General features: G+C 40.4%; 1 protein-coding gene across 1 annotated transcript; it reads left to right on the forward strand.

The window, feature by feature from the left end:
* The first annotated feature begins 2,053 nt into the window (after nucleotides 1–2,053).
* WNT8A (Wnt family member 8A) lies at nucleotides 2,054–7,479 on the forward strand. Its single transcript, XM_003756590.2, has 6 exons — nucleotides 2,054–2,121; nucleotides 2,222–2,255; nucleotides 2,828–2,966; nucleotides 3,939–4,064; nucleotides 4,916–5,058; nucleotides 5,962–7,479. Exons 1-6 carry the CDS (start codon nucleotides 2,054–2,056, stop codon nucleotides 6,514–6,516), a joined length of 1,065 nt encoding a protein of 354 aa, XP_003756638.1. The 3' UTR covers nucleotides 6,517–7,479.
* Nucleotides 7,480–16,473: the final 8,994 nt, after the last annotated feature.

A 16,473-nucleotide genomic window follows, 5' to 3' on the forward strand; every position in this document is an offset into this window, starting at 1 on the left:
AGCCTCTGAGCTTCCTCAAATCCCCTTCTTCTGAGGTTGACATGAATGCCATTCCTTCTTATCCCACTTCTGGGACCATTTTAGAGAGCTGCACTAGATCATTCTTGCTTGGAAAATTCCAGATTTTCCTTGGATTTGTCTCCCTTCTTGAATCAATACTTCCCAATGAACTATCCCTATGGTCTACTACTTCCTTTCATGGATTAATAGAACCTCAGAGTTGGAAGAAATCCCAGAGATCATCTATTCCAATCCATATTCAAATCACAGATTCCATCTCAGTCATTCCCGAACGTCTGAGAATGTAGTCAATGGAACCTGTAGCTATGACGGGAAAAGGAGAAGGCTCTTGCTGCAATTTGAGCAGCTGGAATTCAAGCAAACTGGAAAGAATGCTGTTGGGAAACTTGGGTATGATACCAGTGCCAAGAGTAGTGAAGAATAATCTAGTGATGGGGGCATATGTATATTGCTAATGTGTTCTCTCCCTGTCCCTGTGGAGGAGAAAACCAATGATACTAACTCATTGGAAGGCATAGAGACTTGATCTATTGTGTTATCAGTATAGGGGACTCTCAGGGGAGGAAACTCCCACTATCGATGCAATTCAAGCATAATTTCTGCAATTTGTAGTCTTTAAAGAGCTTACTCCATCATTTAGAGTTAATTGACTTACCCAAGGTCATATTAGCAGTAAATGTCAGAAATGGGTCTTTTCTTTTAGGTCTTAACTTTCAGACTCCTACAAGATAAGCTGCTTCTTTGACTCAGAATGGTAGCAATTGTAATGATATTATACATTAGTTCTACTTTTTAAGTATTAATTTAATGCCTACCAATTATTAATAATCCTTCGAGGCAGGGCAAGAGTTGTTATCCTTATTTGACAGATGAAGAAATGGAGACAAGTAACTTTTCATTTAAAAAAAAATACACTTGACTAGGGTTCACAAAACCTGGGTTCAAATCCTCCCAACCATTCTTGTTCATCTCACAACACAACCTAGGCTGAACAAATTGAATAAGGAATGCAGAACCATCTTAACTGTTTGTCAAATGTCTCTGTGCAATATTTTTATTATTTATGGCTGCTAATTAGATTAATAATGCTTGTAAGGGACACTGAAAGGCATTGCAGAATCAGGGACAGAGCTTGACCTCCTGACCAGGAGAGAGCTCCTTCTTATCAGCCCAAACACTGATTCTCAATCCACATTTTTTTCAGCCTTAGATCCTTTTTCAGATAATAGCTTATATTTATATAATGGTGTAAGGTTGGCAAAGTATTTTTTTAGCTACATCCAATCTACACAACTCTATCACATAGGTGTGCTATTCCTATAAGATGAAAAGGTTTATATTAGGAGGAGTGCAGTAACTTGCCCAGATTCACACAGCTAATAAATTTCTGAGGCTGAAGGAACTTCAATTTGGACTCTTCCAAATTCCAAATCCTGTTTTCTACCAAGAAGAGCCCAGGGGAAAAGACAAAACCCTGAATAATAGTAGAATCCTAGTTTCTAGCCTATTCTCCCACACCCACCCTTGCAGGGAGCTTGTCACTGGACAAATATGAATTTTATCCTAATACAGCATATGGCCAAAGGAAGCCGGGCCATGGCACAGATTTTGGGAGAAATTAGGTCAGATGGGGACCTACTCTGATCATGGGTCTACCGTCTCCATAAGCCAGAAAAAACTTATAGACCCAAGAACTGGAGAGAGTGGATACTAGGATACTAACAGGCAGGGCAGGCGGAGCTACTGGTTGCTCCCTCCTCTCACCTTTTGAAGTGCCGAGCTCAATGTGTGCCCTATTGGGCCACTGTCTCCTCTAACCGCATCATTGGAGAACAAATGAGATCGGTCACTGGGCTAGGTTCCCCCCCCCCCCCTTGGTTGTTTAGAACTTTCCCCTATAAATACCAAAGTTTCCGTTTAGTACTACTCCTTGAAGACCAGCGGGCAGTCCCTTCATCCCTCACCCTCTGGGCTGGCGCTCCGTTGGGATCCCAGGGGCTGAGGTCCAAACAGGACCACGGAAGGCAGAGCCATGAATGAGCGCCTTATCTTTCTGGTGACTGTGGGCATTTGCTGTACTACCCTCAAGACCTCTGCCTGGTAAGTCCTCCTTCCCCAGTTCCTGCCGCAGAGGTTCCTCCTCACAAATTTTTCTTCCCTTCACTTACCTTCCCCGCTTATTTTTTCCCCTTCACTGTAGGTCAGTGAACAATTTCCTGATGACAGGGCCCAAGGTAAGACCCTCTTTGTGTCAGTGTCTGCATGTTATGATGTCTGTGCCGGGGCATGTGTGTACCTTTATACTGGTTCTAGTTTATGTTTGCCTAAAGCAAATTCGGGGAGAAAACTCGATATTTGGGGATCTTGGGAAAGGGGTGGAATGATTAAAAAAAAAAGCCTACCCATAACCCCTTCCCCTAGGGTAAGGAGTGGGATATGTGTGGTTAGTAGAGATAACTAAAGAAAACTGAAATTCGCTACTTTACCCCAAAACTCCTCCCTTCCCCCACCAGGTTTTTGCTTTTGTTTTGAGGGGGGAGTTAGATGTGTCAGGGAGATTGGGGGGAGTTCGGAGGGAGAAGGAAAACTGTGAGGAAAGAAAGGGAGGTAGCGTCCATCTCCCAGGGCAGCCCACAGATATCGATCGCCAAAGAATATTGTGATCTGAGCCCCCTGCCGCGGAGGTGCAGGAGGTCGTTTCAGCTCCTGCTCCCCTACCTCGACTCCATCCTCACTCTCAGGAGCCGGGAGCGGGGCACTCCTAGAACAAGTTTAGGAAGTTCCAAGTGCTTCCGTCCACTTCCAGGCCTATCTGACTTATACAACCAGTGTGGCCCTCGGTGCCCAGAGTGGCATCGAGGAATGTAAGTTCCAGTTTGCCTGGGAGCGCTGGAATTGCCCGGAGAGTGCCCTGCAGATCTCTACACACAACCGACTGAGGAGTGGTAAGTGTTTGCCTGTCGCTGCCTGCACCTGTCTCATTGTGTCCCTCCACTAATTTCTGTGGGGGTGGTTTCTATGCATATCTACCTATCCATCCCTATGCTCATCTGTAGGTGTGCAGGTGTATTTTTACTTAGATAGTGTCTTACATTATGCTGACATATCAAAAGATGTATTCGGGAGTTCAGGAATAAATGCAATGGGAAAGGAAGAATGAATGCTCCTCATTCTCAGAGTTTAGGACAAAGAATAGCAATAGGTGTTTAGAAAATGCTGAAAAGAACTGCTTCCTGTTTCCTGAGTTGTCAGATGTCTAATAATCATCATAATAATTCATATTTATATAGAACATTAAGATTAGAGCCTCTTGACATGAATTATTTTATTTGTCCCTCATAGCAACCCTGGGAGGTAGGTACTGTTACTATTCCCATTTTACAGATGAGGAAACTGAGGCTGAAAGAAGTTAAATGATTTGTCCAGGGTCATAAAGATGGTGAGTTTTGGAGGTGAAATTTGTACTCATTTTCCTGACTCAAATTCAAGCTTTCTTATTTACTACACCAATAATATTTATTAATAATCACACATGGAGTCCAACTCCTCATTTGATATCTCCAAAGTCATAGAAGCAGTAAATGACAGAGTGGGAATTTAAATCTGCATGCATCCAGTTCAAAACTAGCGTTGTATGTGTATGTGTACAGAGGGTTTCCCTCTCTGTACCTTTTGAGCACAGTATGGTTTCTTGTTCCTGGATCACATTATACTTATGGGCCTTATTTTCCCCCTCATCATGCAATGGGCTTAAATGAAATAGCAACAAACATACTTTGAATCCTGGGACTGAAAAGCATCTCCCAAGCAAGTGATTTTTAGGTCTGCAGAATCAGTGTTCCTAAACCAGACCATTAGTCACCTTGATGAGGTGGGAGCTTCAGTAACATGCCCTTTTTAATATTCCTGTTTCAAAGCTACTAGGGAGACATCTTTCATCCATGCCATCAGTTCTGCAGGGGTTATGTATACCATCACCAAGAATTGCAGCATGGGAGATTTTGAGAACTGCAGCTGTGATGAGTCCAACAATGGAAAAACTGGTGAGTCGTGTGTGTGTGTGTGTGTGTGTGTGTGTGTGTGTGAGAGAGAGAGAGAGAGAGAGAGAGAGAGAGAGAGAGAGAGAGAGAGAGAGAGAGAGAGAGAGAGAGAGAGAGAGAGAGAGAGAGGCAGAGACAGAGAGACAGAGACAGAGACAGAAGACAGACAGAGAAAGACAGACAGAGAGAGAGAGGCAGAGAAAAACAGAGAGACAGAGACAGGGAAACAGAAAGAGAGAGACAGAGAAACAGAGACAGAGAGAGACAGACAGACAAAAAGACAGACACACACATACAAGAGACAGAGAAGGGGAATGGAATGGGCAGGTAGTAAGAAAGGAGTAGATGGAACAGCTCCCTGTTCCTGTCTTACCTTAAATCCATAATTCTAGAAAGTTGAATGAGGTAGTTTGGGATGAATGGGGCTTAAAATAAACCAGAAGACCTGGAATTCTGGGCCATCTTGGTTATCTAGCCATGGCCCATGCCTATTATGCTGAGCGTTTGCAAGACTACTTCCCCCTCACCCTCAGTCCCAGACTTCTGTTTTCATTCATGTGGGAAAGAAGATAGCCAGTGGCTCTTTAGGAAAGTCACCGGCCTCCTTTCAGACTCAGCGTCATTTCTTCCACTGTTGTCCTCCTTCTCTTTTGACTGCTCCCTCCCCCAGGTTGAACTACAGAAGACAGCTACTTTTCAACTCAATCCAATAAGGGAGCATTTTGTTAAATACTTATCATGTGCCAGGCACTGGAAATATAAAGGGAAAACTGAGAATAATCTTTGCCCTAATTTCTTGGTTGACCATGGACCTTGTGATGCACAATGCTTCTTCCTTCTCCTCTTGCATACAGGTGGCCATGGATGGATCTGGGGAGGATGTAGTGACAATGTGGAATTTGGGGAAAGAATCTCCAAGCTCTTTGTAGATGGCCTGGAAAAGGGAAAGGACGCCAGAGCTTTGATGAACCTGCACAACAACAAAGCAGGCAGGCTGGTGTGTACCTGAACCAAATGACCAGTTTCCCCGGGCTCACCATCTTCCCTCTGGCCTAATAGCAGAATTTTCTGATGGGAGCTGGGGGCAAAATGGAGTTCATGCTACAGGGTAATGGTAGGGACTGAAGACTGACAGAATTTGAATACACTGAATTTCTATTCTCAAACATTCACTCAATTGAGATTGGGATAGACTATGGAAAAGCCTCCCTGAATTGAAAAGCCTGCTTCAGCAGAACCAAACAATATTCTGGGACCCAATTTCAGAATCTCAAGGCAAATCCAGTTGGAAAATATAGATAACAGTCTCTGAGGCAAAGTGCTAGTAAATAAAAATCTGAATGTGAATGCAGATGCTCTGTATGATCAGCACAACTTTAATAGCTCAGCCTTAATTGACTATTCTAATTGCCTCAATTTACTATTACTAAGTCCAACATACTAAACTAATTCTAATTGACAGAAACCAGGTAATTATGGTAGGAGGAGCCAAGATAACTTGAATCTCCACCACTAAGACTGGCAGTTAAGTAAGCCACAATCGGTTTTTTCTCTACAGGAAAAAAAAAAGACCAAGACCTTTAATGGTATATATAATGACTCATCTTAGTTCATCTGAATTGTCACTTTGGTCCCACCTACCATAAGCAATTAGTTCCTATAAATTGGAAAGACTTTGACGTAAAGAGGGTAGACATTAGCCTGCAGTATCACTGTATCTCCTCATAATTATATGTCCATTTAAGAGATGAGTAAATCGAGTCACAGTAAGTTTAAGTGATTTACCCAGGGTCTAGAGCCCAGATTGCTCTCTCAAAGTGTGTTTCATCCTAGAGATTCTGGGTGTCAATTTAAGCTCTCTCCCTAGATCTCCCTCTAATCAGAGCTATTTTCTAACTAGGCTGTAAGGGCCACCATGAAGAGGACTTGTAAGTGCCATGGCATCTCTGGCAGCTGCAGCATCCAGACTTGTTGGCTGCAGTTGGCTGACTTCCGAGAGATGGGGGATTACCTGAAGGCCAAGTACAACCAAGCCTTGAAGATGGAGATGGACAAGCGCCGGTTCCGGGCCGGGAACAGCGCCGAGAGCCGGTGGGCCCCGGCAGAGGCCTTCTCGCCCAGTGCTGAGGCGGAACTGATCTTCCTGGAAGAGTCACCCGACTACTGCATCCGCAACTCCAGCCTGGGTATCTACGGAACGGAGGGCCGGGAGTGCCTGCAGGGCGGCCGCAACCTGTCCCAGGGGGAGCGGCGCAGCTGCGGGCGCCTGTGCATGGACTGCGGACTTCGGGTGGAAGAGAGGAGGACCGAGGCGGTCAACAGCTGCAACTGCAGGTTTCAGTGGTGCTGCACGGTCAAGTGTGACCAGTGCTGGCAAGTAGTGACCAAGTACTATTGCACCCGGGCTCCCGGAGGCTCTCGAGCGCGGACAAAGGGCAGTTCCAGTGCCAGCTAACCCATTTTCCCCAGCATGCGGGCTCCAATAGTCAGAAGGTGACTAGTAATGCTTCTCTTGGGGAAGGGAAAAGGAAGCCGGTGGTAGCCAGGACAGAGGTCAGAGATCAGGGCTGAGCAATAATTTGTCCAGAGAAGACCATTTCAGTCAACCTCTGGCTTCCTGCTAAGGAAGTCATCTCCTACTGAACCCTTGAAGCCTTGGGGTAAGGAAGTCTCTCTTTGTATAGCCCAAAGTATTTTCTTTATTAAGAAAGACCCGGGCTAAGATCAAATTCCCTCTCCAGTCTCCAGAATCACTTGGAGGCAGGTGTTAAGATTCTACCCTGATGTTAGACCAAGAATTCTCTGACAAAATTCTCCACTTGTTGTACCATATGATGGCTGTCCCCTTGTCTCTGCCCCCTTACTCATGCAGCTCTGGCGAAGATGAGGATCCAGACAGACTTCCAAAGGTTAATTTTCCCAAGGCCCAGGACGCCTCTCACCTCTGTCTTCAGAGCTCAGAGTTGCAAGGGAGAGAGGGGTGCTGTACTGATCACTGAAGCCACCTGGACGCTCCACCTAAGTAGTCACAAAGAAAACAGTACTGAGACCAAGCACAATCTTTGAAGATATTTTGTCTTTGGGGGATTTTATTTTGTTAATAGGAGCTTATAATGTATAATGAGAAAGATGCCTTTATAAAAACAATCCTTAGGAGGCTGGTATGAAGGGTGGAGCAAGGCAGAAGTGGACCAGAACCAATTCAACCTAGTTATGTCCTCAGCCTAACCCATCTCTTACCTGGGTTATCCTAGACCTTGGCAGCGAACATCACAGGCCCATCAGTAGAGAGCTGGTGGCCACAATGTACTTTCCCATCTAGGATACTTCCTAGGATCAGCATATCTCTTGGGGTGCTGGGAACCCTTTCTGTTTTGTTCTTTCTCCAGATGAAAATGTGAGACTTTGTTTTCCAATAAATGATTTTAAATAAATCGCTTCAACCAGGTGCTTTTCCCCCTTCCTTTTAAAGCAAGGATAACCCTGTCCCTTTTCCCCTGTGATCCACATGAGGAAAAGTATAGATAGCAATCTTTTTCTGTAACATCATCTATTTCAACCAGAAAATTGGTGCCTTTGGAAAACAAGAAACAACAAGAAGAGCTCCATTGGAGTGAATGGAATCTTTTTCTATTGAGGAGTATCATAGATATAAAACTGGAAAGGACCTCAAAGGTCATTGCAGTAACCATCTTGTCTCATCCTATACATGGGGAAACTGAGACCCAGAGAGTTTAATGACTTACACAGGATTACATAGAAGTCTTTTGAATCTAAAGTATATTTGATCTCCCACAGGTTCCAGTAGATTTTTAGGTCTCAGGTAGGAGAATTCTGATGGTTATAGATTTGATATACTTCTTTTTTGCAACCCTGTCTTCATCTATTACTGGATTACAGAATGGTGTGGAAAGAAGAGAAAGGACCTTTTTTTTTTCTGAGAATGCCCCTAGTAGTGCAGGTCTCCTACCCAGAAAGACCCTAAAGTCTAGGCAAGTATTTTCAAAGCTTATAAAAGGAACTCAGTAAATATTGGGTGGATATGGGAAAAATTCATCAAGTTTATGATAAGCCTCAAAAGTGCCCCACAGTAAGAGGATAATCAATCCAAATTAACTTCTTAAGGAGGAAGAAAAAGTTTATCAGGATACCTTCTCTAAAAAAGGTCCAACACAGAATTGGTATGATACATTTTAATATCAAACCCAGAATCCTGGGAAAGTAAAGGATTCAGAGTCACTCCAGGTATCAGATCCAGCAGGAAAACCATAATTTATCATTTATTCCATATTACCATAGACCAAAGGAGGCTATAGGATGGGAACAGGAGAATACTAACTAAATGGGAAAAAGTGTAAAGAAGCTGGGGGTCAGAATAGGAAGAATATAAAAACAAAAACGACAGTAGTAACATACAAGGACAAACTGTTTAATATTCTTCCCAATTACACATAAAAACAATTTTTAACATTCAGTTTTAAAATCTTTAAGTTTGAAATTCTCTCTTTCTTTCCGTCTTCTCCCCTCATTAAGAAGAAAAGAAATTTTATACAGGTTATACATGTGTCACTTTTGCAAAACCTTTCCATATTATTCATATTGAAAAAGAAAACATAAAATTAAACAAAAAACAAGAAGAAATAAAGTTTTTTTTTTAATTATTTCCATCTGCCTTCAGACTCTATTAGTACTTTCTCTGAAGGTGGATAGCATTTTTCATCATAAGTTCTTCAGAATTGTCTTGGTTCATTGTATCGCTTTTTTTAAAAAGCTAAGAAAAGGACAATTTACAATAAATTGTGCTTCATACAAATAACACATAAGAACAAAACAGCATATACATAACTAATAAACATAAAAAGATAATTTACAATAAACCTTCCTTATACAGCATATAAGTAACACATAAGGACAGAACAGTTTGTGAACATAATTATATACAAGGGCAATTTAATAAGTTGTTCTTGGATGTTACTTAGTTGTGTACATGTCATTTAGCTCTAGTACAAAGTAATCTTGTGGGGGAAAACACTATTGAAGTTTTTTTGTATTTTTTCCAGTCTTGGAAAAATACTTTGTATTTAGTAGATATGAAATCAATTTTCATAGAATTAAACTAAATGATAATAAATGGTTAAAGATTGAGGACAGGAAGATAGCATATTGTTGTATGGACCATCTTGGACCACTAAGCAATATTGGATAGTTGGGATACATTCCTATCCAATCCCTTGGCTTCTGGCTTTGCTTTTGAGTGATCCATAAGGTTTAGTTTCTAGAACATCATCCATTTCACAAATGAGAAAACCAAGGCCCAGACTGAGAAGGAAAAGGATTGCTTTCAAAGGAAATGGGATCTGTTCCAACTGGAGGTGGCCTTCTGAGGACTCCAACCATGGATGTAAATACAAGGATAGTTCTTGGGTTCCAAGAACCTGATCATCACTGCAGACATTAAACTCTTAATTCTCAACAAATATTTATTGGATAATTGAGCTTCATAGTGAGCAGTTGGGGACTGGTTTTATTGATAGAATTTCTCTTTTAGTTCTTTAACACTCTTCATTGAGTAAAGAACTGAGTTCTTGCTCTAAGAGGACAATTTCTCCCTAGTCTTCTCCCTCCAAGGGGCTTTTTCAGGATTGCTTATTCATTACCACTACCCTCTCTAGCACCCCACAAAGAGCCATCTGAGGGAAACAAATATTTCCTACAGCTTATTTCTGAGAGTTCATGTCTTTAAAAAAAAAAAAAAATGGACTCAGAGTCCATGAGAAATCCCTAAATTGGCTACAAAACTTCCAAGGAGATAGGAAAATTCAGAGTTCTCTTGCCTTTCCTTCCAAGGCAGTATCTCTTTTTCCCCATCCATCTTGTTCTTTGGATGCAATCAATCACATTAATCAGTCTCTTCCAGATTAACTCCAGGCTCAGCAACAAAAGAAATTCTTATTTCTCTCCATCCATCACTTCTATGTCAGGGATTCATTCCATCACATTTTAGCATTATTCAAATTCATTAGTGGTTCCCCTCCCTGCTCTACTCTAAACCCCCTCTCCTGTTGGGTTATTTTTAACAAGTTGATCCTCTATAATGAACTAGAACAATAAAACTCCAGTATGTCTGTATATCACATTCTGTGATCTGAGCAGAACAGTGAGCTTTTCACACCTTACCCTCCCCCCAACTCCCCACACCTCTGTCCTAATGAAAACTTGTTGAAAAAGACCAAGAGGTAAACAATATTCAAAACATCACTCTTCCTGTTATCAAAGAACTGAAAACAAAGTAGTTGCCCAGTGATTGGAGGAGAACTGAGAAAGCTATCATACATGAATGTAATGGCAGATTACTGTACACTAAGAAATGATCAGCATGAGAAATTCAAAACAGCTGAAAACAATGTGCATAAGCTTTTTATGTAGACTATAAGCTTTTTAAAGACAAGAATCATTTCTTTTTCCTCTTTCAATCCCTAATAAGAATCATTTTTTCCCCCTCTTTCAATCCCTAACCCTAATGACTGTTATCTGGAATATATCAGGCAATTAAATAAATGCTTGTTTAGTTTCTTTTTCTATAAATTCGGGAGGTTGGACTTAAAAACAGATAGCATTGAGAAAGTGCTTTAAGATTTACCAAGTGTTTTACAAATAATATTTCATTTGCTCCTCACAACAATCCTTGAAGTAGGTGCTATTATTATCCTCATTTTAAAAATGAGGAAATTGAGGCAGGCAGTGGTTAAATTATTTGCCCAGTGTCCTACAGTTAATAAGTATGCGAGAGTGATTTGATCTCAGGTTATCCAGATACCAGGTTCAAATCTCTGTCCACTGCAAAATTCCTTTCCAACTCTAAATCTGTGGGCTTGTTAAACTATGATTGCTTGGTTGAACTGATGCAGAACCAAATAAATAGAGCACAAACCATAGTCTAGAAAATAACAGCAGCTATTTAAATGAAAATGTTACTAAAAAGAAGTAGACTCTTAGTAACTGGAAAACCAATAAAGATCCCAGAAAACAGATAATGATGTCTACACTGCCTTCTCTATGACATTGAAAGGAAGTTACTAGGACAGAATGATGAGTACATTATGAGAAGTAATCATTGCATTTGATGGCTTTGCTTAATAATATCTTTGCCACAAAGGAGGGTTTGATCTGGAAAGGGGAGGAGTTCTTCCCTCCCCCTAGAAATGATAGTGATGCAAAGACCAAAATGCATCAACAAAATGAATTTTAAAAGAAAATGAGACCAAGAGGTCAGAGAGGAAGTTGTGCCCATCATCCTCTCCTCCAGTGACCTTCTTTGAACTCAACTCATTCTCCTAATAAAGAAAAATCCTTCATCCCTTTCTCTGGACAGAAGATCTGTCTGTTTGGACTTGAGGAGGAGGAGAGGTTTTGAAAGGGGCTAAGGAATGAGCTACTCCTAGAGCACCCTTCAAATGATAAATGACATAATGATAACAACAAAGAGCATCCTTCAAAGGATGGCAGAAACAGAATATCCTCAAATTTTCTAGAGCCTATTTTCTCTTATAGATTTTTACTATTTCTCCCATTTCTTAAATAGCATTTTATTTTTTCCAATTACATGTAGAGACAATTTTAACATTCATTTTAAAATAAGATTTTAGAATGGTTTTTTGTTTGTTTTTCTCCTGGTTATTCACTGACCTCTTAGAAAATAGATGGAGAAGACAGAGAAAGTGATTTAGAACTTTACTTGAACTCCTTGAGGTAAGAAGGTTAGGTGCATAAGGCTCACTCTAGTCTTTGGTTTCAACTTTCTCCTGACTGGCTTACTAATACTGCTTTTCATATGCAATTAAAGGTGTTGTGAGCCATTCTTTAGGGATGGGAAGACTCATTTCCCAGCTCTATCCCAGAAAGGAAAACCAGCCTTTTGATTTGCAAAGTTTTCCCTTAGCATGACAAAGTGATGCTCTAGTTCTGTTCTCAACAATTCCTCATTTGTGTGTGTATTTGTGTGTGTGTGGGGGGGGGGGGGGGTGTATTAAGTAAAGGACCTGATGATTCTCTGAAGTATTGTTGGGAAAGGTGTTGTTTATGATCTTTGTTCTACCTCAAAACTTAGAGCTTTGGCAATGAAAGTTTAAGGAGTATATATGTACATAAGCCTGAGAAGCTAGAGGGGATGATTAAGGCAGAGTGGGATCTAAAGAACTGGTTAAATTTCCAATTTATATACAAATGACTCATAATTTCTGATTGTGAATGAATTCTGTGAATGAATTGTGACCTGAATTCGAGGTGAAAAAAGACAAATTGAAAACAAGGATAGGGAGATATGTCGGTCTTCCGGTGGGAAGGTATGAAATTTTAGAACTAGAAGGAACTTGGTCAGTCATCTAGAGTCAGAAGAAATTTTAAGTATTTCTGAGTTCAAGATTCCCATTTTACAGAGGTAAAAACCAAAATTGATCAACAAGAGATATAAGATGGTTTTGTCAAGGTCAGGCAGCTTGTCAACCATAGAGATAGAAACAGAATTCAAGAATCTTGACTTTTAAACCATCCCTTTTTTCATACACCATAGTGCCTTTTATATTGGAACAGACAAGGTATTTTTTTTTTTTTTTGTCTGTGGGTTTCTACATTGTATAGGATGTCCCACAAATCTTAGTTCAGTATTAAGCTTTAGTAAAGCTAGGTGGTGTAGATGATAGAATATAGAACCTGGAGTCAGTAAGACTCATTTTCTTGAGTTCAGATTTTGCCTCTAGACACTTCCTAGCTGAGTGGCCCAGAGCAAGTCACTTAACTACCTAAAAGGAATTAAGCATTTAGAGTTTTGAAGGCAGCTAGATAGATGATTCAATGAATAGAATACTGATCCTAAAATCAAAAAGAATTTTGCATTCAAATTTGACCTCAGGTACTACTAGTTATATGACTTTGAGCAAGTCACTTAATCCCTATTTGCCTTAATCTACTGGAGAAGAAAATGACAAACTACTCCAGGATCTTTGTCAAGGTTAGTACTGTCCATGAGGTCATAAACAGTCAGGCATAACTCATTTTTTGTCTCACTGTCTTCATCTATAAAATGAACAAACCACTCTAGTATCTTTGCCAAGAAAATTCTAAATGGGATCACAAAGAATCTGAAATAACTAAAACAACTGAAAACTGCACTAAGATTTTTGAGATACTGTGCATCTGTATGTATATGTGCACATAGAAATATATACATATATTACATAGCTATAGAAAGAAATATTTAACATGCAGTCAGGAATGCTAAAATGCTCAAGAATAAGCATGAAAACTGTAATATGATATTTATTCCCAGACTCTCAGATTAAAGCAGAGGCCATTATGGGGAAACAGAAGTTCATTTCCTCCTAAATGTGACCAAAAAAAAGGTGAAGAAGCTAGCAAGGGAAAGATTTATCTCCTTAAAAAGACTATTTTCATCATATTATTTCTCCCTGCCAAAGGCCAAAACCATAGTGTGAAGAACCAGAAGAGTGAGTTCGAATTTTGGCTTGAGCATTTTATATCTCTATAACTTTGAAGAGATTACTTAACTTTTTGGGGCCTCAGTTTTTTCATCTATAAAATGGAGGGGGGAAATCAATAAGGTCTTTTCCAATTCTGTATTGAGATTCCTACCATCCAAAGTTCAAATTCTTTAGTAAACTCTCTAACCCTTCAAAATTAGAGTTTAGACTCTATAAACTCTTCAAAACTCTCTAACCCCAACCCATTTCCAGACCCACTCCTTCCCTTGTCTCATCCCCACTTCATTGTATTTCAAACTATGACAGGTCTTGCCTGCCCTGTTTCACTTTAGGGGTTTCTATCCAGTTGTCCCTCATCTCTAACTCCCTTCAAAGCTCAGTCCCAGCTACACCTCTTCCAAAAGGCCTATCCTAATCCCTCCTCCCTTGGTGTTCTTGGAGTCCTGTCCGCAGAATAAATATTGGCCTTTTGCATTTTATAGAAATGTTTTTCCTGGAAGTCCTGGAAGAGGACTGATGACATAATGATGTTAGGGTCAAGGTACACTGAGTTTGACTGTGGCTGATCACTCCAATATGGAAGAGAGGGACAGTGCAGACGCACTCCATCTAGTAATACTACTAGAAAACAATTAGCAGTTTTTTTCTCTTTATTGCTGTTGACTGCAAATCAGTTAATTTTTCTACTGTTTTTTTCCTTTGCAAATAAATAAATTCCTTTTGATATGACTCAGGCATATTTAGAGATTTAAGAACCCACAGTCTGCTATATTATTGAATCTTTTGCAAAATGTCCTTCCTTCCCTCCTTCCTTTCCTCCTTCCTTTCCTCTTTCCCTTCTTCCCTCTTCTCTCCCTCTGTCCACACAGAGCATCATACCCTTACCTACAGATGCTCTTGAAAGCATTTTTTTTTTCTCTTTTGCACCTCTGAATCCTCCTAAGATACTTTGGGATTTACTGGCTAGATTTCTTTCTTAAGGACCATGCCTTAAACCAAAACCAATCTGATTATAATTGCCCACCAATAGATCCTAGGCCAAACCCCATTTGGTGATGGTTTGAGTCCTGATTGACTCAGATTGAAATTAAATAGCAATCATTTCTGTTTTGATCAATTTTATTGACCAAACCCTGATCTTCTCCTCCTACTTTCATCCATCCATTCATTTATTTATTTAGATTTTTTGAACCAGGTGAAAGCAATTGCTTCAATTACTACTCAGCCTTAATTACTGAATGGATACAGCCTCAAATAGAGAGGAAAATCTTAGTTTAAAAAGGCCAAGGCCTCCTATTTCATCCAGAGCCATCTCCAGAAGTCCTGGCCCACTGACTCCTTGGCTTCCAGATCCAGATGGCTTTGGAGGGGAAAGTGAGGCAGGTGACTTTGCACAGCCCTTCTTTATTCAAATCCAATCCACTTGCATGGCAGTGCCATCTCCCCAATGTCTTGGTCCTCTTCCAGAAGGAAGGACAAACAACGCAACCTTGCAATGGCAGGGATGCATTGAGAGAAGTGTCACTTGATTTAAGACACAATGGGAATCTGACTATAATCCCATGGTACAATGACCTCTGGAGAACCGCTGTTCTGTATATGAAGAGACATGTAAACATTTTGTCCAGCTTCACATTATGCCCTGAAGAGATCATAGAAGGGGGGGGGGGGGAGAAAAGGAGGGAAATAGTGGTGACTTCCAGTCCACCCCAGTTCCTAATCCCTACTAGGACAGACCACTAGACATAGTCTGGGAAGTCCTGTAGGCACTGGGTTTCTTTCTGAGATAGAAAATTAAATTTCCTTTTCTTTTTTGAAGTATGAAAAAGCCAGAAGGAAAAGATTTATTTTCTTAAAAAGACTTTTTGGGTAGGTAGGTGGTGCAGAGGACACAGCAGCAATTCTGGAGCAGGCAGACCTGAGTTCTAATGTCTTTAAATACTTACTAGCTGTTGTGCCCTTAATACTAATTGCCTCAAAAAAAATTCATCATATTATTTCCCCTTATTGAAGACCAAAGTCTTTTACTGAAGAATCTAAGGATGTTCAAATCTTGGCTAGGCCCTTTTTTGTCCCTATATCACTCTAAATAGAGATGTAATCTCTTTAGGATTCAGTTTCTTCATCTATAAAATTGGATTTTGGTGAGAGGAGAAATGGAAGGAGAAAGTTAGAGGAAGATTGGCATAGGTGATCATCAAGACATCTTTCAGTTCTAAATCTATGTTCCTATGCGCCTAAGGCAGCTAAAAGCACTATGGATAGACTACTGGACTTGGAGTCAGAAAAAATCATCTTCCTGAATTCAAATCTGGCCTCAAATACTTGTTACCTGTGTAACCCTAGGCAAATCATTTCACTCCAATTGCCTCAGTTTCCTTATCTGTAAATGAGCTGGAAGAGGAAATGGCAAATCACTCCAGTATTCTTGCCAAGAAGACTCCAAATGAGATCATGAATAGTTAAACGTTACTGAAATGAATGAGCAATAAAAAATGTTCCTAAGTCCAAACTTTTTAGTCTTTGGTTTATGATCTTCCCACCTCAACCTACCAAATGTGATCTCATATTTCCTCACTGTCTTTGGGTTGAGGAAAACCATATCAAGTTTCCAAGAAGGACTTTGTCAAATGCTAAACAATCAATAATCTCTGGAAAACTTTTTAAAATATCCCTTATTTGGTAAATCTGCTTAACCCTCTTTTTGATGATTTGTGATGACTATTTCTACCTGTGGCATTGTAGACCATCTGTCTTTCCTGCCTACAACTAGGGAAAGAAATCAAATCATCCCTGGGACACAGAGACCTGTGCTATATTGGAGAGATAGACAAATATGTTCAAAATGCATTTTGTGCAATTTGCTGAGCTCAACAGATTTTTCAACAGGAGGGAAGTACAATTGGGGACTAGCC

Source organism: Sarcophilus harrisii, chromosome 2, assembly GCF_902635505.1.
Source record: "Sarcophilus harrisii chromosome 2, mSarHar1.11, whole genome shotgun sequence".
Lineage (NCBI taxonomy): Eukaryota > Metazoa > Chordata > Mammalia > Dasyuromorphia > Dasyuridae > Sarcophilus > Sarcophilus harrisii.